This window comes from Chroicocephalus ridibundus, chromosome 4 (assembly GCF_963924245.1).
Source record: "Chroicocephalus ridibundus chromosome 4, bChrRid1.1, whole genome shotgun sequence".
NCBI classification, from domain to species: Eukaryota; Metazoa; Chordata; class Aves; order Charadriiformes; family Laridae; genus Chroicocephalus; species Chroicocephalus ridibundus.
Window position 1 is genome coordinate 67,970,505 of NC_086287.1, and position 27,129 is coordinate 67,997,633.

A 27,129-nucleotide genomic window follows, 5' to 3' on the forward strand; every position below is an offset into this window, starting at 1 on the left:
AGTGTTTTGACAAAGTACAGCTTTCTGGCTTAAGCAGAAAGGCGGTGACAGAGGGGAAGGTGTCTAGCTGCGGTTCCTGCAAGATTGGTACCCTTGTTTCCTAGGAAAAAAGTGAACTGCCGGTGTTCCTTATGCTTCTTGCCCAAACGCTGAAGGGCTCGCTAGGTTTGAAGTAGAGATGGAGGGGCCCAGGGCAGCCAGTGCGTTCCCTTGCCCTCAGGTGGCCTCACAGCTGCCATCTCCCTATCTATCTCCAGCGCTGCGGCCATCGCTTCCCCCTTCCCTCCGGCCGCCGCCTCCCTCCAGCCCGCAGCTCGCTGCTGCCGCCCCGTGGCTCCTCAGAAAAAGAACTTTGTATTTTTATTCCTTCCCAGCCCTTTCTGGAGCGCCTTCATGAAGGGGCCTGTACAGGAGCAAGGGACAGGAGCAGAGATAAATAACCTTGCTGACACGGCACAGACCAGCACCAGGCTGGGGTCACCATCCATGTCTATCTGAAAACAAGAGAGAGGATGAAAACATACAGGCCCAGGTAGCTGAAACAAGGCTGATGGATTGCTCATCAAGCCTGCTTCTCCTCCCCAAAGGAGTAAAATAAGCTTGTCCTTTTTAATTACATTAAGGAAATGTAAAAATTCAAACTCTCAGTAGAGGAAATTAAAAAGCAATTACACTTTAGTTACAGAGTGTACCATTATAAGTTTATTGTACAACCAAAAAGATAACATATCTTATCTTAAAACGAACCAAAACTTGCCCATAATTGGGCAACATTGGGGTAACATTTCTCCCTCCCCCAGGAGAAACAGGGCCATGGGAAGAGGAGCCTGGGCAAGAAAGTGCCACTTTGTACACATGGAAAATGACAAACATTGCTGCAGAGACAGCAAGAGAACAGTGTTAAAACACATAAAAAACAAGCTTTCCAAACCAAACTCTTAACACCATAGGACCCTCACGGGGGTAGCCAAAGCCCTGTGCTTCACACAAGAGACATGTAAGTGTTGAATTAATAAAATCCACAGAGTTCATTAGACAGAAAAATAGGAATGGTCCTGTTCTTCCTCTGATGAATCTGCTGCCTCATCCACAAAGAGCTTCCCTACAACAGACTTCTGCTTCACTTCTGCAATAAGAAAACAGGGGGATTATTAGCACATGCCTGAGCTGGACAAGCAGTTACAGAAGGTCCAAAAAACAAAGGCTCTTATGAGAAACAACTGTGGAAAAATTATTAAATGCCCAGACTGTGGCCCCCCAACAAGCCAGTGGCAACATGAAAATAAGTGAAGGAGCCTGAAATGAAGAAGGAGAAACAAAGAATACTTACTGTTACTGGAAGTGAAGTCAGTTCTGCGTGAAGCTGGTGTAGCAAGCACACCTCCAGCCTGATGAAGAGGAGAAGAAGGCTCTGCTCAGACAGCTGCTACAGCACCAGCACAGGAGCCTCAGAACAGCTGGGGGAATGGCATAGCCTCCCTCCCACCCTGGAGTTAAGTTGCCCTATCACTACGCTACATCCTTATATAAATTCAAACTGTCCAACTACCACACATGCTTTCACTGAACTGGAGGCACAAGCCATTTTTCTGCCTCTGGGATCTCAGCTTTTCATGGAAAAGCCTGAAGAATTACAGAATCTAGGATACTGAAGAAATAAATACATAAATTCAGGGACAATCTGACAGAAGGTGAGAAGCATTGTTTCCTTTCCCACTGAACTGAAGAATATAGCAGGAACTTAATGTACCTAGAGATCACAGAATTGAAAAGCAGTTACAAATCCTAAAAAAAAAAAAAAAAAAAAAAAAAAGCAGCATGTTCAATCCGGATGATAAATAGCTCTTTTCTAACAAACAGAACCTTTCTCCAAGAGAAATAGATAAAAAAACCGTAGAAGTCTAAGAGGAAGAAGGGGAGAGCTCCTGTTTTGTGTCTTGAATATACAAAACTGGTCTGTGATCCTGGGATTCTTTTGCTGCTGCTTTGCAAAGCTCTGCATCATTAAGGTGGAACTAGGCAACATTGAAGGAAACCAGCATTACCGACTTCTTCTTGACCTTGTCCCAGGTGCCTCTGCTGCCCTGTGCATTCTTCTGCATCCGGAACACGTGCCTGTCATAATCATTCCTGCAGGTGTGATCGAGCACGTTAGCATCGCTACTGTGCCGCCTACAGAATCCGCTGGATATGGTTAAAGGCATCATACATACAGCTCTCATTCAGAAAGAAAATCAGCATGTTCATTAAAAACAGTTGGTCAATTAAATATACCAGCAGCTCTGGGAGTATAACACCACAGAAGTGGTTAAGTAGATCACATGCTAGATCTCCTAATGCAAATATCAGACAAAGCTTCATCACCTTCCCAGATGATGTTTGTTTCTTGTCCTTTAGATAAAATGCCAGTTACTCGGCAAGCTTCAAGGTGATTCCAGTTTGTTTCAAGTAAAGCCTGAAGCAATTTCATTAACAGGTTTAAGGCTCAAAATGAGCCGAGAAACCTCTGCTGAGGCTGAAGCCCAAATCACAGCCCCCTCCAAGAGTAAAAGGACCTGCTATTGCCATTGTTTTTGTTGCCCACGCTTAGTCGAGTAGCTCAAACCACACATGCTGTTGATGGAAAGAGCTTTCTCTAAACACATCACTCAAGCACTGCAGGATGCATGCTCTGAGTCTGGAGGTGAACTGGTTGTCCCAGTTCCATCAGTGATCTTTCTCAGAAGACAAAAACAATCTTGGAGAAAAAGAGAGAGGCAAAGGTTAGTAGAGGGACAGCAGCAGGAGCTCCTACCTGTTGATGGGCACCAGCATACCAGGGCTGATATGCTCACACTGAGGGGTTTTTGCCATAGGGAAGACAGCAGAGGAAGGCGTGATGGGGTTGTCCGTAAGTGCAAAGTCGTCATCATCATCCAGGCTTCCCCGGAACATTGGCAACTACAAAGCCACATCAGAGCAATCAATGACCTGTCCTTTTTAACAAGTCTGATGAAAAGGCTTCTCACAGGTCTGTCTCAGAGTGGTGACAGGACACAGCCTCTTCACAACTCTGAACCTTGATCATGTCCCCCCTCCTCCCCAAAGGGAGGAGTCCCAGACTATTCACTCCTCAACAGGCAGTCGCTCCATTCCCCTCCTCACTTCAGCTGTGTTTTTGACTCCACTGTGTCCCTCATGAGACATGGAAGCCAGCAATGTGCACAGTATGCAGGCTGTGGGTGTGCAAGGGCTCAACACAGCAAACAAATGATGCCTCCATCTTGCTCTTAATACTCCCCCCCTTGGTGCCGAACATTCCGCTGGCCTTCTTTGGCTGCTACTACAGCCAAATGATTCAAAAAATCATTTCTGATTAAAATTGCAAGCTCAAAGCTGACCATTACAAACCTTATGAAGAACGACTGAGGGAGCTGGGGTTGTTTAGCCTGGAGAAGAGGAGGCTGAGGGGAGACCTTATCACCCTCTACAACTACCTGAATGGGGGTTGTAGAGAGATGGGGGCTGACCTCTTCTCCCTGGTGACAAGCGACAGGACGAGAGGAAACGGGTTCAAGTTACGTCAGGGGAGGTTTAGATTGGATATTAGGAAACGTTTTTTCACTGAAAGGGTTATTAAACATTGGAATAGGCTGCCCAGGGAGGTGGTGGATTCACCATCTCTGGAGGTGTTTAAAAAAAGGATAGATGGGGCACTTAGGGACATGGTTTAGAAGTGGCTTTTGTCAGGGTAGGTTAAAGGTTGGACTCGATGATCTTAAAGGTCCCTTCCAACCTCAGCAATTCTATGATTCTATGATTACGACTTAGGAGGAGGATTTCGGGATTACTCAGTGGACTAGTCCTTCCATCTTGAAGGGAGAGGAGAACTGGAAAGGTTCAGAGAGAACAAACACAGATGATCAAAAGCACAGCGGGTCCTGGGGTGGGTGAGCTATAACTAGTATCAGGGGTGAACAGGGACCAGACAGTTGTTCCCCGTCTCTTCCCCATGAGGAGAGAAGAACAAAGTCAGCAGATGTAAGTTCAGATCAAATAAAAGATTACGCTGCTTCACAGAGCAAACAATTCAGCTCTGGAACTCAGCACAAGAAGTTGCAGATGTGAAGAGTCTGCACAGGTTCAAGGGAGGGCTGGACTCAATCATGGAAGGCAAATCAGCTCATGACTCTGAAATACACAGGATTTATCTCCGGAGGTATACCTCTCACCATACACAACAGAAGGAGGTTAGTTGCTTTTGCACAGCACAAGCTAGGCAAAATGAATTTAGAAAAAAAAAAAAGAAAAAAGAAAGAGAGAATCATATTGAATCACTGGCTGAAACTGTATTCTACTAAAGGAAGAGTCTGCTGGAGCATCCCTCTGCAAAAACAGGGTGTCTTGGCCATGGACACCGATTCTTTAACAGGTCACCCATTCACACTAGTCATGGCGATTTCTCCATAATACACCGCAGTTTATAGAAAGCAATGAAGTTACTGCTGCTTCAACAGCAACCCATGGCCTTACCCCACTCTGGACACTGCCAAAGTAAGAAACACACTGTTGCCACAAAGAAAACTCACAGAAGAACAAACATATCAAGAGACATCTAGATGCCCTTTGGAGTCCCTGCTGGAACTGAGGTGCTGGTTTTAACAGGCAGCGCTAGTTTGGTCAGAAAACAGCAAAGAGAAAGATGCATCGTGAAATATACTTCAAAAATTGTCTACAGGGAAAAAATAAATTATTCTCTTGATAAATGAGTGGCTTTCTCTTTAAATACAAAAAGAGTCTTAACTAACTAAATAGTCTATCAGGGAAGTGTAATGCTCTCCGCTCCACTGCTGCATCTGCTGCCTGTCTGTGGCTGCCTGGGGAGGGCACTCCTCTAGCTGAAACCAGCCCAAACAGGGGAAGGGGGCAGCTCCTCAGCCCAATCGGAGAGCAAGTAAACGACGGGCAAGGGCCAGGGTGAGAGAACACCACAACTCCCAGAGACACCCACCCCTGAACAGCATCCAGAGAGAAGCGGGTTTAAATGTGAGATGTGCTGAGAGGAGAGACTTCAGAAAATAAGCAGTTCCACAGCACAAGGATCCAAGGGGCAGCCCCAGGACAGCAATATCACTGCACAACCAATGCTTCACAGCATCACAAGTTCCGCCTGCAGAGGCAGAAAGGACACGCCACCAGAGACGGGTTTTACACATCTGTTCAGTGGCAATCCTCATCTGCAGAAGCCACATTCCATGCATGCTTACTGCCAGCAGTCCAAATCAAGGAAAATAAGCATCTTCCCCTACTTCCACAAGGTTTTATTGATGGAACTGAACCAGCGGACTTGTAACACACCCTTGACAAACTAAGCAGAAAAGCGCGTGCAGATATACACTGTTTGCCCAGATTTACCTTTACTCTTCTGTTCTGAAAGGGGGTTGCAGTGAAAATGTCGTCGTGGTTGTCCTTCGGCAAATGGTCCAGGAAATCCCTCATCTGCTGCTTTCTTTTTAAGGTTCCCACTTTGGCAGTTATCGCAACTGGCTCTTTCTTATCTGCATGAATCAAAACTGATGTCTTAGAACAATTAATATTATGTAGCATGGTTTTAAAATTTGCTGACTGCAATCAATGCTAGCAATACAGAGTCCAGTCTCTCTTTTGCAGAAATGTCTTATAGCTTCTTTGTGATTCTTTGACTTCTTATGCAATTTAGGCTTTGAAAACAAATTGCACTACTACACCTTGATCGGAAGCTTACTGTAGAGCCTTACATAGCCATTGCAAGTGTCGTACACACATCAGCTATTTTATTACAATTTTAACGTAGTTATCCCTGCATCTGCATTTCGTAGACAAAAGACACTAAGATATATCACCCATGTCAAGAGGCATAAAGTGCTCAAACAAAGGCTGTGCTGCACAGAGACTCATTTAGCATCCTTGACACGATATTTATGGAATGCTCATCTGAGACTTTTGCAAAGGATACAACTGTACATGCTAACCTTAACCCAATTACCACACCTAAACGATGAGCCATTAAACCTACTTAAAGGAAAGAAAGGGCTTTGCCACTTCCACTGGTGTGTGCATTCCTATCCTCTGCTTTCCCTTACAAGTGACTTTTGGGGCAAGTTTAGAAGAACACCTTCCCAATATCCTCACCTTCAGACAAAAACTAAAATAGCTGCTTATGCAGTCAGTCAAGTGAAGAAGAAAATGAATCCACAGCTCACAGATTGTCAGAAGAACCAAGTATTTTTGTATCTGTGCTAAGATTCGTTAACAGGATGCACTCGCCTTCTGAGAGAAGGCCAATGAACAGCTCCTAACTGCCATGGAAGATCCTTGCCAAGTACCACACAGGAGTGGATTTAGTCCTTTGCTTTGCTACAGTCATTTTAGAGTGTCTTAGCACTGAAAGGCCCAGGTGAATCCGAGAGGTCCCAAACATGGTTTTCCTCAAAGCAAAGCATCTGAAAACACTGTGGCAGACTGACCCTTTACGAATGCTCAGTAACCAGAACAGCTGTCTCTTCTTGATAGAGGAGTCTGCAGCCTGATAATGTTAGGGTGAAACAGGAAAAAATTCTCTGTAGGATATCATCAGGGGAGAAATGAACAGTAACATTAGAAAGAGCTTGCGTAATCACAGAAGTGCAGGGAATTTTGATACCATGATAACAGGCAAAATAAGATGGTTCCTAGCTACGCTTGAAAATGCTTGAGAATAATGCCACCACTATCAAAGCTGAATAAAATTCCTTACAAAACTGATACCCAGCAGATTCTCACACCAATTCTGTAACTGCAAACATTTCAAAGAAACATTCAAGTAAAAATGAAGTGTGCTGTTCTGTGCCTGAACTCTCAGCCTGCTGCTTTTCCAAGTCTGCACAAAAATCAGCGTTGCCTGACTTTCAGGGCAGGGCAGCCCCCAAGATCACCGGCTCTGCATTACGGAGGCTACAGAACTGGAGCCAAGCATTCCCGTGTGAAGTCCAGTAACTGTAAGCTGAATCTCCTCATTTGGACAGAAAAAGTGATTTTAATGCTTTCAGTAAGTGGGGACTGACGCACAGCTTTAGCCGCCGAGAGACATCAGCAGAGCCATCTTTGGCTTTCCTCACCTAAGCACTTGCCAAGTCATTGTAACCTTCCCTGTGTTAAATAACTGGATTGAGCATCCTGTGCCTTTCACTTCAGGGCATACTCGCTATAAACATAAATTCCTTTCTGTAAAGATGAATTACTTATTCAGAACTGGACAGAAAACACCAACAGGCACATCAGTACCAGACACCAGAGGATGTAACTTTGCTGTTCTCATTCCACACTGCCCTGAGCACATCCAAGCACCCTGTTATCCCTTTTGAATAGACAGCTCTACGCGGAGCTTGTTATCTACTAGGCCTCCAACAGCCTCTTAAGATATAAATAGCTATTTTCCCTTAGGTGGCAAGGCCAGTTTAAGTCTTCTCATCAGGCCAAAAAACTAGAAGACTCTAAAAATATCCTTTCTCTTCTTGTAGTTTCAATCATTTATGACACCCTCCAAGCTCTGCAACAAACCTTCATGCTACAGAAGACGGCCTTCTTCACTGTTGGACTCTGATACGTATTTATCTCTGTACCTCTCATTACATAGTAAATATTGAATTCAAAATTATTTAAAGACACCAAATACCCAGAACCAAGATGTCAGTACCTTTCTGTTCCGCTTTTAGCGAAGTGGTGCTCTTCTTGACACATGTTTTGGAACTTTCTGACTGTTGTTCTTCGACATACTTCTGATGGCATTCTTCAGCAGAGCGAGAGCCCACCGCCATGGCGACCTCCACCCAGAAGCTGCTCTTGTGCTTTGGGAAGGAAGCGACAGCCCTGCCAAGAGAGCAACACCACAACTCTCGTCATGCCAAAGAGCCTACGCAATACTGCAGAGACCAGCTGCCTCCTGAGAAAGGACACTGTGCCTTGGACGCAGACAATCTTGTCTCTGGTGTCTTGTCCAGATGCTTTAAAACATGCAAATTTATTTGAACAATTTTTAGCTAACAGCTCCATTACAAGATAAATTTCTTTTTTATTTGCAGCAGGTCACTTCTACCCCCCAAGACATGAGCTCGTGCCTTTTCAGGTTTCTAGTCTAAAAGAAACAAAACCAGCCATGGTCATTTTATTACTTAATGTACATATTAAATACTGCCCAGTAGTTTAAGTAACTGGACAATGCATTATTTAAACATTCTTGCAGTTAATCTCCCCTTTACAAAACTTAAATACCTAAACACCTCAGGTTTAACACTTCATTCCATCGGGGAGAGAATATGCTACCTCTGCCTTGCTGTCTAAACCATAAATATGAATAGTTTTACCATATAATTTACCCACCCATGTTTTTCAGTGTTACTTTTACGAATGTTTATAATTTCTAATAAGATTAAGTATGTGTTTTTGAAAACACATAAATTCACAAAATTTTGCTTAATATTTGTGTTTCTCCCACTTTCCACTGATGACAGCGGCAGGGGCTGCTGCAGGCTCATGCATCTACAGTTACTTTAGAAAATACTCAGCTGTCTCCTTTATTTCACTATTTTTTAATTTGTTAACAAAACTTACTTTGTAACACAGAATTAAAACCTAAAGGAAAGCTTTAAATAACAGGAAAGAGACAGAATCTGAAAAATCCAGACTACCTAAATCCTCCAGTATATCATGCCTCCCGATGGCTGAGGGAACCTTTCCCCTGGGAAGACAAGGGCAACCACTTGCCTGTGGAGCTCCTGTAATTCCTTTTCCGACCAGTCATCAGTTGTCCGTGGAAAAATTTCTAGAGATTTCTGCACCTTTTTCCTCACAGGTTTTCTTGCTTTTGCTGCTGAAGACTTGGCATTATTAGAATGTTTATTATTAGAATTAGAACCTTTACTATTTATGTTTTTATCAGATACTTTTGTATTCTTTTCTTTTACTTGAAATTCCTCTTCATTGGTTTCAGACTCAGTGTCAGATTCAAGCAAATACCTTGGAGGGTTGGTTCTGCTCCTTGTTATCCTTCCCTGATAAGGCGGATGGGAATTACTAGACTTTTTTCCCTCAAGTAATTCAGAACCGTCACTGGATCTGGGCAGACTTTGCCTCAACGGCACATTATGGGAGGTAGTGGAGTGTTTTACTCTCCTTGGTTCACGCAATACCTTGTTTGCGTCATCCTGTGAACTTTTACAGTTAAAGGAAGATTCAGAGTTTTGAGTCGCTTTTTCAGAGAAAGGTTTACTTTTCCTTTTGATAGACAGTGGGGTGTCTTCACTGGATTCCTCTTCCTCATCTTTGCTTGACGTTTCTTCTGCTAAATGCTTGTCTTGAAGTTGTTTGGCTGACTTTAAAGAGTACTTGTAAGCCTGCTGATACATAATGAATTCTCCATATTCTCTTCCTCTTTTTTCCTCTGTCATTCCACTGTTATAGTTGGTTTTGTTTAGTACATCAGTATTTAAGGGAGTCAACCTAACGTAAAGCTGTGGTTTAGTTTTTGTGCTATCGACCACATGATGACTTTCATCATTATCTGAAACGAAGCGCCTGGCTTTCTTGCTTCCAGCAGACTTGGTTCCTTTCTTGGAACTTACTCCTTTTTCATGGTTTTTCCCTGAAAGAGAGGATGTCAGTGTAATATCACACATTATAATGTCAGTCATTACTGCATTCTCTGACAAGCAAAGACTAGCCTGCTGCGGGGTGCTATGCATCCCATGCTTGTTAAGATCTGTGAACTCATTTCTGTTACGGAGGCTGGAGCCTGCAGGAAGAGACAAGCAGCACACTGCCGGCTGCAGCTCCCCACCTTCTGCAGAACCCTCTCCCCACACTGACTCTTCAGGACAAGGAGATATTCTGTTGAATGGTCATCTTGGGATACAAAAATAAGTTAAACACCGCTTCCCTGAGAAGCACAGCAAAATGTCACTTACGAGAGAAACTGGTGATGCCAGGAAATGTTTCATGACACTCTGCACTGCCTGCCCCTTCCCCGTTTAAAAGACATGTAGCACAGGCTGTCTGCAACCCATTTCCAAAGACTTACCCAACAGACAACTATAAACTCATTTTGATCTTAAGGGATGCCCATAACTTAACCAAACGTGATCTGAGTAAAACCAGCACCTAGTGAAGCTTCCCAAGATGGCTACACCTCCTCTCCCACACGTGTATCTCAGAAGGATCAAGTAAAGGCCTTCTGCCCTCACACTCCTATGTATTTGGGATTAAATTTGTCAGGAACAAGAGGCTGCATGATACAGACGTGACAGCATGTCCCAGCAGGCAGGCCGCTCCTCTGCATAGCAGTCAAGAAGCAGAGAAAATCCATCTACACACAACTCTTACAAAGACAACACAGCACAAAACCAGTTGTACGGACTGAATTCATTGTGAGCAAGCGTCCCTCCGCTCCAAGGGAGCGCGGCCAGCAGCAGAGCATCCTTGTTCCTGCCCAGTTCACTCCCATGACAGACTACCTCCAAATGACTAAAAGAAGTAAGATTATCAAGGTTACAAAAAGGGAACATGGAAGTATTGAGCAGATAGAGAATAAAACGGTAAACAGAAAGCATTGCTGAAATGCCATGACTGAGATTGAGCCAACGCCAACACTCCAAAAACTTTACTCATGCTGCAAATAGCTTTTCTGCAGGAAGCATTACAGTAGCTTTAAAAAAGAAACTTCTACGTTTTATTCTATGTTGTTTTCAGGGTTCTATTGTGTCCCAAATTTTATTAAAAATAAACTTTTAATACTCTGTTAATACACTTTTTTTGCCTACCTAGACATTTCATTTATTTGAATTCATCCAGCTTAAAAAGTAAAGCCAGACCACCAGTTCACTGGAGTGGTGAACTCTGCTTCTCTTCAGGCTTTCCCAAGTCACATATAATAGCCATGTTGAGATACCCAAAGTATAGGAGCAGAAACTTCAAAAAAAACATAATCCTTTCGTTTCCATTTCCAGAAAGAAATCTGCACATTCCCATTCTGTAAATAAAGAAGTGATTTACAAACATAGTTTGTATTTGGAGCTGTAAAACTAGCTATTCTGACAATTCTTTACAGAAGCAGCAATCGACCATTAAGAGACTGAAATAATTTCTTTACATTATCAGGACATCACCGTACTGCTCCAAAACCCAGCTCATAGTTCTACTGGTTCTAGTCAGTAACTTCAAAAAAAAGAAAAAAGATTTTTTTACCTTTACTTTGGATTTTTGCTGTTTTTTCTGTTGTCTTCATTCCTTCCTTTCTTTTATTCTTCTTTACTTCCTTTCTTTTATTCTTCTTTACTTCCTTTCTTTTATTCTTCTTAGAAGTGGAACTGGTCCGTCTTTGGAATTTTTCACTACTAAACATCTTCAAAATAAAACAATTTAATCTAAACTTCTGCAAGAGATTACATATCAAGCCTACCGACGCCAGCTCTGAAAAAGCCAATGTTTACAGAATGGGTAGATTTAGAAGTCACCTACATTGACCAGCATCTACTAAATGCTATTTGATGAACACAGGTGTTTATACAAATACATGCAACCAAAGCAACTTAGCCAAGCTCCCTTTAAATTTAAATATTCTAAAACACAAGTTCAAACCTTAACACCTAGAACTGCTTGAGCTGGCAGTAAACTGTAGGTACATCTCCACTGCTGCAGCTGATGACTAACATTAGTACATCCCCCATGCCATAAGACTGACGAATCTCAGAGAGGTTAAAAAAAAAGTTCACAACTACAAAGAATGCTGTTTTCCTTCACTCCTTATCAGAGTATTATCAGAGTTGCTTAAGGCATCATAATAAATCAGAACAGCACACCTCACTCAGAGCTGGGGTGGCCTGGACAAATCAGGATACAAGAAATGAGGAAATACTGGCTCCTGCTGAATGTGAAGCGCCACAGAGGAAGGGGAGAAGGGAGAAGAGCAGCGATGGAGACAAGAGCTCATCGGCAGCACTGGCCTCCCTTGTGCGATCACACACTGTGGCATGGACTCAGCATTACAATGCTACAGAAAGCGTTTCACTTGGGTAGCCTCTGTACCCAAACCAGTACCTTTGTGCAACTTCCTATTTGATCTGTTTATCTTTCAAAAAAAACACTTATTTTTCCATAAGTAATTCCCCATTATCCCCATTTTACAGACAATAACAGTTATCTGATAATACAGAGATTAAGACTTTTTTAAAGTTTGTTTTAAAATATTTTTATTGTGTCTTCAAGATTTCCTGCCTCCTCAGGTACTAGGAGCCAGAGTCTTTCTGTTAGCTACCTCGCCGACTTTATTCACTGTATGTAAGATACATTTAAGTAGCAATATGCATAAGAATCTTACCGTGCTCAGATAGTCTATTCCACCTTCTTCTATAGTAACATTTAGTTTCTGATCAACAACCTCACGTTGCCCGCACCAGAAACTTAATGGTGGTTTGACAAGACGGCCGCTACGCGTGTAAACTCTGTTTGAGTCATTCAATATGGAATTGCGCTTTGGGGTTACATCTACAAGCAAAAAAAAACACAAAACAGTTTTGTCCCAAATATTGTACTGAAAATTCAGCTTTGCAGATTTCACAAGCATAGGGGCAATATTGTGCTTAAAACCAGCTCATTTGCACTGATTACATGGAAAATCTAAAACTTACCACAACGTTATCTTGTTCTTTTAAATGTGTTCAGGTTAGGAATAAGCATACCTTAACATGATTGAAGTAATCTTCACAAATTAGAAAATTTACTGTTGTGAGCTTTTTATTTTTTACTTTGTTTAGAAGGTTATAAATACTGTAAAACTCATATAGGGAAGTAGAATGATAAACAGAAGTTGTCACACTGGACAAATCCTAACTAATGAAAGAGAAAAAAACCAACAGCTTTTATTGTGTTAGCAAGAAAATCTGATTACAGTATTAACAAATAGTACAATGCCATTTGGCCAAAGCCCTGTTGGAACCTATGACAAGATATTAAAAAGTCAAAAGGTAAAAGCAAAAGCTATTGGCATTCCTAACAAAGCTGGGATTGCATTACAAGAAAAAACAGTTGAGTCAGTAGGTTATAGCTTCACAACCGTTTCCTTTGGAAACAAAGCCAATGTAATAAATTTTTCCATGATCCTTTCCATCCATCCCCAGTTGTTATCACACTCTATGCCTCAACTGTGGCAAAAATGTTAAGATGCCATAAAATAAACCTGCTCAAGGACTTGACACGAGTTAAAACTAACCCAGCTAACACTGGTGGGCATTGCAGGAGAGAAGTCCCAAGGATGGAGCCTTGATGGAGGTGTTAAATCCCATGGGCATCCCAGAAGGACTAAGAAGAGAGTACGTTAAGCAAAAGAGCAGCTGGATTAAAGTTAAGTCAAGCTTGCTGTCAGAATAGCCAACTCTGGAGTCACTGCCTTCAGCTGCTACAGATCAAGCCAGACCCCTGCTCCTTTCCCAGGGTTAGCCCTCAGGACAGCCCCCGAGCACTTCTTGTAGCTGGTGGGATCAGCAAACCAGAAATACAGGAACAAGTCAATGCTCTTGATCCTTGCAGTCTAAGCAAAGAACTTCACCCAATTAGTTTGTTCCCTGCCCTAGAGGGACAGGGAACTGCTGGAAAGGGTGCAGCGGAGGGCTACGAGGATGATTAGGGGACTGGAACACCTCTCTTATGAGGAAAGGCTGAGGGATTTGGGTCTCTTCAGTCTGGAAAAAAGACGTCTGAGGGGTGACCTTATGAACGCTTATAAATACTTAAAGGGTGGGTGTCAGGACGATGGGGCGAGGCTCTTTTCAGTGGTGCCCGGGGACAGGACAAGAGGCAATGGGCACAAACTGGAACATAGGAAGTTCCACCTAAACATGAGGAGGAACTTCTTTACCCTGAGGGTGGCAGAGCACTGGAACAGGCTGCCCAGAGAGGTGGTGGAGTCTCCATCTCTGGAGACATTCAAAACCCACCTGGACGTGTTCCTGTGTAACCTGCTCTAGGTGACCCTGCTCTGGCAGGGGGGTTGGACTAGATGATCTCCAGAGGTCCCTTCCAACCCTATGATTCTATGACTCTATGACTCTATGACTCTTCCATACAGCCTAATTAACAAGATACAAACCAGATAGATATTAGATATCTTTTGCTAGGGAAAACAGCTCTCAAAAATCCCAACTTTTTTTTTTTTCAAAGAAAAGGATTATTAAATACTCACAGCTGTTTTCATCATTCTTCGGTAATACTTTATAGGTGGTCTTTCTGGTTTCAGGCTTCTTTGCCTTTCTTGCTGAGTCTCCTACATTTTTCAACACATTTGTACCCACCACTGGGTCACTCTCTTCATTTACATCCTCATCAGTATTTTGTTTTCGTTCTTTCCTAATGGTTTGGAGTTTAAGAACAGAAGTAATAAACTTATGAAAAAGTTGTCCTTTAACAACACATTAACTTATGTAAACAACATCAGTGACACCCTTTGCTTGTGTTTCAGACTATGCAAAGAAGTGGAACAAAACCAAAGCAGTGTAATGAAGAAAGGTAAAAGGGTATCCTTCCAAAGCAGTGACCAGCTTGGAACATAGTCTTCGTGCACACATCTACAAGCTTTTATACTCCTCTGGTATAGTATTCTTAAAAAGCAAAATCTCAAGAGAACATGGCAATGAAACAGAATCTCCGAAGAAATTACCTTCTTTCCTCCAGAAACTCCTCAACATATTCCTTCCACTTTTTGGAAAACCCATATGTAAATCTCTTGATGAAATGGTAGGGAAATCCTGTTTGAAACAAAGGTAGCCTTAACGTTAGCTGAGAAATACTTAGAATCAGAAAGGGCAGAAATAATATCCAGTACAATCATGGTTTTGTAAGGACCTCCGAAGCTCACTACATCTTTAAACACTAGAGAGAGACAGGCTTCCCCAGTTTAAAAGAACAGCGTACTTCATAGAAAAGTCAACAGAGGGGTCATTAATTATAGACATCAGTATGTGGAGACAGCACTAATTTCCTGGGAACAAGGAGCATAAACTTTCCCTGTTCTTACCATCGTGATGCAGCTTAGCAATATCAGACTGCACCTGCTGCTTTCCAGCTCATGTTCTTTTCCACAAAGTTTATGAACCTGCTCAACACTGAGCCCAATTAGCAGGATAAGGCAAAACATTCGCTTCAGCAGTATATTCAGTCATAAATCTAAAGCCCTTCTTGGTCTGTAATGTCACATTAAGAATCGTCTTCTTACCCTCTTTTCTCATTGAAGCTGAATCTATATTTCCCTGCAGCAAGTAGATACTACCAGATAATGTTCTAACTCGGTTGTGTGCTATGCGTTCCACAATCGCATTACTATGCCAAGGCAGATCTTTCATATCTCTAAGAAGAGACAGATAACATGAATAACAGAAATAAAACATTGTTTTCATAAAAGAAGGCATTTAAAACTAGAATATTGATATTCCATATGAGACCGGCAGTGTTCCATATTTTATGAGAGAGACAGACACTGGCAAATCATGCTAGGTTTTTCTTTTCTTAGTTTGAAAGAGAAACAGTTCTGGCCTTGTCTGATACTTGGATGGGACAAAATGAACATGTCACCTACTGCAAATGTTAGCTCACAGAACATTAGGCTGCAGAAGCAAAATGGACTAAAGGACTCCATCCAGCTCATTATTGCAGCGATACCACTATGCAAGTTACAGCAGTACCATTATACAGGTCAAATGTCTATTTTCTGCACGATTACTCCAGAGTGGTCTCCACCATCTCTCAGTAAGCCTGCTGAATTACTTCCCTTCACAGTGCTGCTGCTGTCAGGGAGGTTCCGAGCTTTCAGTAGGTAAGTAACTGTGTTAGGTAGTTACTAATGACTTCTTACTTCCGTTTTCCTTCAACAAATATTGCAGTGTTACCATCCATCACTTTAATTCTCCAACTGGTTAGGCAGATGTTTATCTGTTACAAAAAAAAAGGTCATTTTTAAATTAGACTAAGCTATGCAACATCACTAAGGCATTAGCAAAATAGAAATAAACTCCTGTATAACCTGATATATAGGCACCATCCTCCAGACCAGAAAAACTGAAAACAACCATTATATATATATATATAATTGCTGAAGCACAATAAAGCTGGAATCTAATGCACAAGTGAAGATAGGAATTTAAATTACAGAAACTTTTGAGTAATGAATGTTGACCCTCAGAAGATGATGTCATTGGCCAAGACCTCTAGCAGATCCAAAAAGCTCCTCACAAAAAAATACCAACACTATGCCATACTTCTTGCACTTTGTCGTTTGTCCTCTGTTACTGTTCAGTAAAAAGTTATCCATGAAAAAATAAAATTGTATTTATAAGCTATGTTATCACTAAAATTTAGACAGTATTGAAATGAAATTGAATTTCAATTGAAATGAAAGTTTAGATAGAAACTGAAACCTGATATTGCAAACTATGACACGTATACAGCTGCGGTACCTCCATTTTGCATTACAAAGCCAGCAAGCCAGTTGCATTTCAGTTGCAGTTTGGAAAACCGTGTGTGAAATATATGACTTTGTTTTAGAAAAAAAGCTGCTCTGCAATGATTTTTTAACATCTGAAACTATCACTATTTCTCCCCACAACTCCAGTTGATAAACTCCAGATCATTTCTTTAATGATGTTCACCTTTTGACCAGCAGCCTTGATTTCACTAAAGATCTTACCAATGATCTAACCCTGACCGAGTGAAGGCACCCGACCCGTACAGCCAGCCACCGCCTGATGCTCAGATCGGTAGCATCCCATCACATCTTTCAGCTGCTTCTACTGACCTACAAGTCTTAAATATTAATGGATATCTATTCCTTATTTAAATCAAAGCATAAAGGTAACTTTTTTTAAATACAGGAAAACATATCAAACATGCTTGACAATGGTGAGGGAGAACAAAACAATTAACTCGCTTAACTTGGAGAGGACTGTTGTCCCACAGATTTCTCCAGGGAGCAACAGAAACAACCCTTGGGAAGGTAAGCTGCCACCCGTTTCCTAGGCTAAACATGGCACACTTCAAAATACGCTGCTTTCCTCCAGATTTATTCAGGATGTTGTAAATACTGCCAAGCATGTATTAAATTGAAAATAAGATCTGCAGGCTAGTCTCCTAGGGAAAGATTCTTGTCCCACTTCATTCAACAGGAGCTTGGATATTCTGTAGGAGAGCCAAGGCTTTCACCTCCCCATCAGCTGTACAGGCTCAGGTAACTGTAGAACCAGACCTGGCCAACAGCTAGGAAAGATCTCTCCTTGGCTTTGCAGAGGCAGCCAAGAGCTGGAGTGGCCAGTGATTTGTTTCAGGTCCATCATACCAACACACAGCAACTAACATATTAAAGAGATGACATAGGAGGCTCTTTCAGCCCATACTGTGGCTTGTGAATACTAAACCAAAAGGCCTTCTTTTCTACAAAAAAAACCACCAAAAACACAACAGAAACAACAAACCAACCCCTGAACGTTGCCATCTTGGAGTACAGGGAAAAAAGAAATCCTTTTGAAAGGGAAGCGTTTACAAATACAATGTAATAAAATAATAGTTTATTCTCTTGTGAGTCCTCATTACTTTTGACAAGAAAAAAATTGCAACTAAGAGTGACAAGCAGCCCACAGGAATATATCAGTTGCCCTAAAGTATTACGTAAGTTCTCCCACCTCTTCGTCTGCTTTGTCAGCAACTGGATCTGTACGAGGTTTATCCAAAGGGACCTTATAGCCTTCTTTTGGCTTTTGCTTCCTTGGAATGTGGACTTTGGGAGAAGAGAGCATAATACTACATAAGCACTGCAAGGGCTTTTGAGAATTAGTTTCCAGTATCTCCTCTTCTCCCAGTATCTCCTCTTCTCCCAGTATCTCCTCTTCTCCCAGTATCTCCTCTTCTCCCAGTATCTCCTCTTCTCCCAGTATCTCCTCTTCTCCCAGTATCTCCTCTTCTCCCAGTATCTCCTCTTCTCCCAGTATCTCCTCTTCTCCCAGTATCTCCTCTTCTCCCAGTATCTCCTCTTCTCCCAGTATCTCCTCTTCTCCCAGTATCTCCTCTTCTCCATAAGCAGCTTGCTTGTTGCTTGGCTGCAATTCTCTTCCATCTTGATGAAGTTCAGTACCTTTTACTTCTCTATTTCTCCACCTTTCTTCTAACTGATCCCAATTTTTAAAAGGGGCAGGGCATAAAATCAGAGAGTCAGTATTTTGAGACATTTCATCATCAGCATCCATTGATTCCACAAGGAAATCATCCTGATCATCAGTATCAGTTGCCACACACCCTGCCGGATCATTCCTGAGTGGCTCAGCAAAAGCATATTTGACTAATGGCTTTTCTGTAGCTGTGGAAGGAGGAATGTTCTGCTTGATTGGGTGTGAAGGTGTTGGACCTGCCCATTACAAAAACCAACAACACACACAAAGAAATTAGTGATATTTGAGAACTAATACAAATACATTCATAAAGTTAGCTCCATTTCTAATAAGCAGAGGTTGTACTGATTGGCGTTACAATTGTGAAAGCACCACCTATTTCAATTGTTAATGTTAACAGCAAGCCACTCTGAATTTGTTCAGACTAGCTTTTCCTCACCACCAGATCAATACCCCCGCTGTTAAAGACTTAGAGATATCCCACTTTCCCCCCAAACCACGCTAACGTACACCATATCTACTAATGGTATACGTTTACCATTCTTCCTATCTTTTCTTTAATGAATCCTCCCTGCAGGACAAAAAAAATAATCTGTTTTCCCAAAACCCAACATGTCAAATATTTCCATCTTTCCAGGCTTCAAAATCTGGACTTGTAGCCACACTGGTGCTACAAGCATTGGGGTTTGAATTTTCAGGTAAATGAAGCTCAGTTTTGAAGGCAAACACTACTAAGACTTTGGCATGCATCATTTTCTTCATCTGCATTTTCAAAACTGAATTACAGAGTAGAAGCATATACAAGGTTGCTATCAAGTAGCAATGTGGAAAAAACCAAATACAAGAGAATTTCTCACAGAACTGAACCTTTTCTCCTTATGTATTAAAAGCTAAGGGGGTGTGGGTGCAGAAAGGCAGCAAATAAGATGTTCGGGTTTTTCCACTAAGTTTCACATTCCAAGGGCAAAGTGTTACACCTGGTCTCTAAAGAACTCTTAACCCATGAGGAGCCCAAAGGCAGATGGCTGTTGTCATCAGAGGAGATAATGCACTCAGACTAATGATGTCAAGCTTCCAGGTCAGAAGCCCACAGCCCTAAAGCAGAGTTAAACCAAGTCCAATGCCCTCTCCAGGTTTGAAAAAGCAGATTTGCAGGTTTCTTCCTCCATTTTCCGCTGCATGCAGACTACAAAGAAAGAAGAATGATACTTTGCCAAAGCACACGAGAGATTATAAGCAAGAACAGAAACCCTGAAGTCAAGGAAGTTTTTCTGAAGTGTTTTTAAAGAGCAATACCAAGTACCTTTTTGCTGTTGCTGCTGCAGTTTCTGCTTTACACGCAAGAAGAACTTCTGAGGGGATTCCAGTACAGGAGGGTGCGTGGTTTGTGCTTTCACGGTTTCTTTCTTAGGAATCTGAGTGCAAACTACTTCTGGAAATTAATAATACAAAAAACCTTTGAATATGGGGAAGAAAACCATTTTCATGTGAGAGGCAGAAGAAGCAAAGAACATACTTCCTAAGATACTAAACCCTACTATAAAACACTGTTTTCTTTTCTTTCCCAAGATGGATGGGCAACGCAACCTTTCCCTTTTCATCAGGGGGTCAGCTGAGGTTACATTGCCTCAGGTCTGTGTGAGAAACACCCTCAGGTGTGTGTATGTGTGTCTGGACATAACCCAACCCACAGGGAGCAACAGGAGTTTGGAGGTGCCTACAAATTGGGTGGGTTTCACAGCAGTAAGGTCTAACAAGCAGCACCAATACTAACTCCTTTTGATATTCAATCAAAAGTCATTATCAATTTGTGATGTGATGATGCAATGGCAAATATATACCTTTCATAAATCTGTTGTTAAAAAGGAAAGAAAAGGAGCTTTCAGTTTTCATAAAAAAAATACATAATTGTAGAATAGTTTGGCTTGGAAGGGACCTTTAAAGGTCATCTAATTCCAACCCCACTGCAATAAGCAGGCACATCTTCCACTAGACCAGGTTGCTCAAAGCTCCATCCAACCTGGCCTTGAATGTTTCCAGGCATCTGCCACCTCTCTGGGCAACATGGCTGTTCCCCCTCACCCTATTGTTCCACTCCCTGATCCAGAGTCCCTCCCCAGCTTTCCTGGAGCCCCTTTAGGGACTGGAAGGTCTCCGCGGAGCCTTCTCTTCCCCAGGCTGAACCCCCCCAGCTCTCTCAGCCTGTCCTCACAGCAGAGGGGCTCCAGCCCTCCCAGCATCTCCGCGGCCTCCTCTGGCCCTGCTCCAACAGCTCCGTGTCCTTCTGCTGTTCGTGCCCCAGAGCTGGAGGCAGCACTGCAGGGGGGTCTCCCCAGAGCGGAGCAGAGGGGCAGAATCCGCCCCCGCTTGCCCTGCTGCCCACGCTGCTGGGGATGCAGCCCAGGCTGCAGGGGGTTTCTGGGCTGCCAGTGCACATTGCTGGCTCTTGCTGAGCTTCTCATCCACCAACACCCCCAAGTCCTTCTCCTCAGGGCTGCCCCCCATCCCTTCATCCCCCAGCCTGTATGGATACCACGGGTTACCCTGACTCAAGTACAGGACCTTGCACTTGGCCTCGTTGAACATCATGAGGTTCACACAGGCTCACTTCTCGAGCCTGTCCAGGTCACTCAGTCTGGATGGCATCCTGTCCCTCAGGCATATCAACCACACCACTCACCTTGGAGTCATCTGCAAACTTGCAGAGGGTGCTCTTAAGCCCACTGTCCATATCATTCATTGATGAAGATATTGAACGGCTCTGGTCCCAGTATGGACCCCTGAGGGGCACCACTTGTCACCCATGTCCATCTGGACAACTCAGTAACCCCCCCACTAAAAACAGCAGACAGCTTGTACCAATATTTTTTTACACCTATGAATGCACACTGGCTGCTTTCGCCAGACCCTGGAAGAGTCAGAAGCCCAACACAGAGGAAGCCACACCAAGCCAAAGGTTAAATGTGAGACCTAAAAATGAGGATTAATATTTTTTCGCGGAGAAACAAACCTTTTTCCGGCCGGATACAGCTCCCAGCCACCTCGGCAGGTCCCTGCCAACCCTCTGCCGTCACAGGCTTCTGAAACCTTGGCGGAGCGGCCGCGGGGTGCGCGACAGGAGTCAGGATGAAGTCGCTGCCGCAGTCTCGCTGCTGCCACTGGGCCCTGGCCTTCATCTGCTGGAAGATTTTGGCTGGGGACTCGCGGCCGGGCGACTCGCAGGCCCGGCGCTTCAGCCGGCGCTGGGGCCCGGTGCTGGCCAGGATATCGCTGGCGCCGCCCGCCACGAGCTTGGACTGGAGACGGCTAACAGCCTCCGGCCTCTCCTCTCCGCGGTGCGCCGGCTCCGCGCCGACCCCGAGGGCGGCCTGACGCCTCAGGAGCTCCTTCAGTGGGGTCAGCGTGCCCGCGGGGACGCTGTTAAGGGGCACCGAGCTGAACCGCCGCACTCCCGGGCGGCGGCCGGGGCACCGGCTGGGCGTCACGATCATCTCTCGGCTGGGCCCCACGATCATCTCTCGGCTGGGCCCCACGATCATCTCTCGGCTGGGCCCCACGATCATCTCTCGGCTGGGCCCCACGATCATCTCTCGGCTGGGCGTCACGATCATCTCTCGCCTGGGCGTCACGATCATCTCTCGCCTGGGCGTCACGATCATCTCTCGCCTGGGCGTCACGATCATCTCTCGCCTGGGCGTCACGATCATCTCTCCCCTGGGCCCCACGATCATCTCTCCCCTGGGCCCCACGATCATCTCTCCCCTGGGCCCCACGATCATCTCTCCCCTGGGCCCAGCCGCGGCCCCTCACGGCAGCGGCCAGTAAGTCGATCCCTCCCCTCAGAGCCACGAGCGCCGCCACCCAGCCTGTTGCCGCCCTGCGAGGATTTGAGCGCGGCCACCGCACGCCGATTGGTGGCGAGGGCGCGGGGCGTCACGGTCCTCCCGGGCAGCGCGAACGGGGCGCGGGGGGGGGTAAACGCTGCGTGGCACCCCTGGCAGGATGGTGCGTTCCGCTCCGCCCCGCCCCCGGGGCGTGGCCCGGCGCTGCTGAGGCGCGGGCGGCCGTCGGTAGCTGAGGCTATTGCCGGGTGGGCGGGAAGGAGCGAGCGGTGGTTCCGCGCTCTCGAGGGGTATGGGGAGGTGGTTTCCCGGCGTTGGGGAGGCAGCAGTCGCCGCCGTGAGCTGCTGGCGAGAGCATGGTGGATACGGCCCCTAAACCCGCCGGCTACCAGGAGCAGTGTGTGGGAGTTAAAGCAGCGCGGCGCCGTCCGCGTTCGGACGATGAGCTCGCCAGGGAAGGGTGACAGGCTGGGGACGGCCCCTGGAGCAGGCGCTGGGGTGGGGAGGGAGCCGTAGCCCCTCAGGGAGCGGGGCCGGGGCCCGCCGGAGGGAGTAGGCTGGAGCACAGCCGGGAGTGCGGGGCGACTCGCTGCTGCCCCCGTGGGGAGCCACAGCAGGGAAAACAGGCGTGAAGTGCTCCAGCGCGGGTGAACGGTATCAAAACTCCCAGCATCTGGGCTGCAAAGCGAGCCCGAGCCGTAACTGCCTGTAGATTTTTCAAAAGGCAACGATCAGTCCAGTGTAAACCCGTTAGTTTAAATGGGGGGTGTAATTAGAGCACTGAAAACACAGGCAAGCTACTCTGTTGCTGTCCTCGCCCAAAGATTAAGTGGTAGAGTTTCATCTTCCAAGTGGGAAAGGAAGGAAGTTACTTGCAAAAAACATAAAACAGAAATCACCAGCTTTTCCCAGCAGCTGGGCTCTCCTGGCTAATGGCACATTGGAATCAGGTGTGCCTGATGCTTAGAAATTCAGTTTGGGGTAAGAAATGACCTCAGTGTTTGCTGTAATTGACCAAATGCCTGTTAATATAGAATAGCTAAATTTACAAAAAAAAAAAAAAAGTAGTTATGCTGGGTAGTTTGGGGTTCTATTTAGTATTTTGTGACTTAATTTTTTTTTGGTAATTCAAATCTTTGGGCTTCTTACAGGAAGTGCATGCATTAATTAGTGGCCCAGGTTATATAGCAGACAGTGATCCTGTGCTTCCTGCTACCCAAAATCTCTAAGAATTCACATGCAGAGGAGAAAAAGCCAGGTACAGAGCTGCCAGTGTTAAGAAGCAGAGGTAGGTGTGTCTCTGGGGAGGGGGGGTCATAAGCTGTAAAGAAAATAGTTCAGTGAGAAGCATGTTTTGGGATGTTTCCACGCATCCAAGGTTATGCGGCCGTGGAGCCTCTTGGTGAGGGCTTCACGTGCTTCTGAGCTGCTCCCCCAGTTAAAGAAGAGAAAAGAGTATCTGCAACAGAGATGAAAATCTGTGGGTGACTAAGCTGGGCAAGTGCTGCCCGTTACACAGTGGTGAATGGACCACGGAGGCCAAGACCAAGTGTTTCGGAAGGCATTCCATCACAGAAGGGATCTCTGGGAGCTGGAGCAGCTCTGCTGGTGCCAGCTGCTGGCCTTGGCTCCCTGCACCGTTCCTTCTGCGGCTGTTTGTGGAGCTGGGGTCTCTGAGGGAAGTAATGGGGCTGGTGGTCCCATTGGTGGGTAGGGCAACCAGAGAGAGCAATGGGGAAAATGAAAGAAGAGCATGAAAAAGTCAAAAGCGGAATGGTGAGAAAAGGCTGTGTTTACATTTTATATTAGTTGTTACATGTCTGGTTGTGGCTTGTATGCAATTGACTGTCCATACGGCTGGTGTGGGCTCAGCCTGGCTAGCACAGCACTGGTAAGCCAAAAGTAGTAGAGCAATCTGTTTAATACACTGTAATATTATCGGTTTCTAATGGTCTGTGTTGCGCTATAATGGTCCAGTTCCTCTTAAAAAGCGAAAGACCGCACATTCAACCCACAGTTTACTCCTTATTTCTAATGATATCTTACTGCTACCATAGTTTCTTAAATACTTATCAGCTTTTGCCTAAGTAATTAAAAGCAAATAAAATTTGGTTTGCTTCAGTTACTTGCAGAAACCATCATAGTTTTTCTTCCTTTCAGAAAAATAAAAAAGGTAGGATGCACAGGAAGTTGAGTGAGTGGTAGTTCCTTCTTTCTAGTAAAAGTTTTTGAGATTTTGGGGTATAGTTTAGATAGTTGTAGATGTGCACGCTTATTATAAACTTTAACAGGGCAAAGCAAGTCCCCTTTTATACATACTGTCAGACTCCAGTGGAGTGTCACATTTCTTGAATTATTTAAACGTACTTCCTGATTCTTTGTTCCATAAAGGAGAGAACAGGTTGATGATACAGAGAAGAAATAATAATCCAGACTAAGTACAGAAAGCTGTTAAGACAAAAAGAATGAGTGGAATAGTTTAATTTTCGTTGAGCAGTGAGAGTTCAGGTACTGCGTGTAGTTGGAGTAGTTGGAACAGCAGCTGTCTGCACAGGAGAGTTTATTCTGAGGGAGAGCAGATACATCTAGAGGCAAAAAGAGCAAGTTCTTTAGCTCAAGGCCACACCTCCAAGTGAAGGCTACTTGATAGCTTCATCAGGTCTTCATGCTGTGGGCTTAAAAGGAGACATAGATACATTCTAATTAGTAAAATACGTATTTCAATCTCGGCAATTAGGAGAGAGGACTTGAAAATTGGCATTCTGACTCGACAGTTAGTTCTCTTTGGGCAGACTGCTGATGCTAACAAAAATCTCCCTGGAAAAAAGGATTCATCACAGGACAGATCATAATTGCATCATCAAGATATTTGCAAGATATTTTTCTCATACATTCTGTCGCTGTTTCCCATGGAGATGTGATCCATGCTGCTGAACTGAAGGCAGTTAGGTACAGTGTGCAGCTGATAGACCTGCTTCTGCTGGTTGCTTGCTCTGGACCCCTTAGAGCTGATTCCCCGACCACCGCGGTCACAGATACTTGTATGGAAAGAAATGCGATGTGTGTGTCTAAAATGTCATTATCCTGACTGGTTTCATGTAAGCTATTTTGTCAGCAGCTGCAAAAATCCAAGCCAAATGGTCTGTGTTGTAGACTGCATGTAAAGTCCAGTAACCTCAGAGCCAGATCTGTGGTATGTGGCTAAACTTAAATCAATTTTGCATGCTGTTTGGCTCAGGGGTGTGTGCTTTTTCACCTTTTTTTTTTTTCATGGACATACTTAAGGTTTTCTGTTTTTTGGGGGGCATCCTTTTAACAGGTACTGACAATGATGCAATCCTGCAAGTTATATATACATATTATAAGTGTAGAGGCATAAGAATAAATGTCTAGAGTCCTCTGAGGGGTTCTACCTTACTGCAGTCTGGCAATCACCCTTCTGTATAAAGTTTTTGTCCTGATGAGGTGGCTCAGAATCGGAAGATAAGAGGGACAAGCAGCACCTGCAGCACCCACGAGAGAATGTCAAATGTTCTGTGTTCCCAAAAAAAGGTTCCAATGGGAGAAATAGAGCAAAGGGGGGGAGCTTGTTTAAAATTAAACATCTTTTACTGTATCCCATTTACACAAGATAGATTGCTGTTGATAATTAAAGAAATGCCTCTTGCCCTCAAGGTTTCCATTCTGTATTCCTATAGTTACTGTGAAGCAGCTTAGTCTTTTATTGCTCCTTTCCTTTCTGGAGATATTTTTTGGTAGCTTAGCAATTATGTTGGTCATACCTACACATCTGCCTAGCTAACTGTTGTGTGACTTACTGGCAGTACCCTTAACTGGCTTTACCCATATTTTTATGAAAGCCGTACTCCCATTTCTGGGAGAAAAATAATTGTCTTCATTTTCCATACTTTTTTATTATTCAGTTTATCCTTCATTCAGATTTTCGGAGACACGTATGTTTTTAATTACATTGATAGCCTATGCCAATGGCTGCAGTTACCAGAAGAAATTTTGATGGTGATAATTGAAAAAGTTTGTGCCTTGCCACCTGCTGTCTTGGAAAATATGTGGTTTACCTTCAGCTTTTGTGGCAGCGAGTCCTGCAGTGCTAAGCACTGCCAGTGCCAAGCTGAGAAAGGATGTCAGTTCTGGAATTGCAGGAGTCTGCCATCATCAGTGGAGGCAGCTGGTGGCATTTTTTCCCAGCCTGCTAACTGGGACTGAGGACTCCCTCCAGCCTGAGGATTTGCCTGAAGCATTTCAAATGCTTGAAGACCTCCAGGAGCAACACTTGGAAACATGTGTATTCTGTCTGAAAGAAGCATAGCGGAGGGAGTTCTGCATTTCCCCTCACTTGCTGTTGTGGTCCTTGAATACTTTGTATTCCATTTTCCAAAGACAGGGAACTTTCTCTTTCTTTTCTCCCAGGTAAAAAGATCTTTCTGTTCTGAGCTGGCTTTCCACAAAAGTCATTTACCAGCTGCTCTTCTCAACACCAGCCAGAATTAATAAATTAGTGGCACTACTCAGGATAGTTAAGCATAAGTTTGACCACTGATAACATTAGAAGGAAGGGTGGAAGTCTGTGGAGTAGTCCAAACACAACGTTTATGCAACTTCTCACATGTTGACTCGCAGGCTTTCTTGCTCAGTCTAACTTCACTGGCATCAAAACAGCCGTGTGAAGCTCTGCTGCAGGACATATTTCAGACAAACAGCATAATTGTTGTCCCAGACTTGCAAAAGCATCAGATGTTTTTTAGTTGTTCCTGTCCTTGGATGTGAGAACCATGACAGGCTTTAGTTTTCAGAGATGTCAGTCTCTCCTGTTGAACGGGACACTGGAAAAGTGTCTCAGGTTGGATGCAGTCCAAAGCCTGCAACTGCAGAGCTCTCTGAGGATGTTCTTTCAGAATTTATCCTTTGTTTTGGATGTAAAGGTCTTATTTAATAAATATTTTAAAGAACATTTCTGGTTCCTGAACCCCCAGCTATACCTGTATCCTCTTTCTCATGTGCTAACACCCAGTTAGTTTCAATATTGGTCAGACTTCCTAGATAAAGGCTATGCTATAAATTGACTAAATTAGATC

At 44.1% G+C, this 27,129-nt stretch overlaps 1 protein-coding gene across 2 annotated transcripts; it reads right to left on the bottom strand.

Annotated features, from left to right (window-relative positions):
- Nucleotide 1: 1 nt before the first annotated feature.
- MIS18BP1 (MIS18 binding protein 1) lies at nt 2-22,201 on the bottom strand. 2 transcript variants are annotated; one of them, XM_063333731.1, is made up of 16 exons: nt 21,205-22,201; nt 19,498-19,626; nt 17,712-18,430; nt 15,893-15,969; nt 15,257-15,387; nt 14,702-14,789; nt 14,228-14,391; nt 12,368-12,534; nt 11,236-11,392; nt 8,761-9,637; nt 7,694-7,866; nt 5,395-5,537; nt 2,795-2,940; nt 2,046-2,130; nt 1,331-1,388; nt 2-1,126 (listed from the first exon to the last, which is right to left on the bottom strand). In XM_063333731.1, the coding sequence occupies exons 1-16, from the start codon at nt 21,971-21,973 to the stop codon at nt 1,032-1,034; spliced, it is 3,978 nt and encodes a 1,325-aa protein (XP_063189801.1). In that variant the 5' UTR covers nt 21,974-22,201; the 3' UTR covers nt 2-1,031. The 2 variants fall into 2 exon arrangements, with proteins under 2 accessions (XP_063189801.1, XP_063189800.1); XM_063333730.1 differs by lacking the exon at nt 2-1,126 and having other exon boundaries at nt 1,133-1,388.
- Between the last annotated feature and the right edge of the window lie 4,928 nt (nt 22,202-27,129).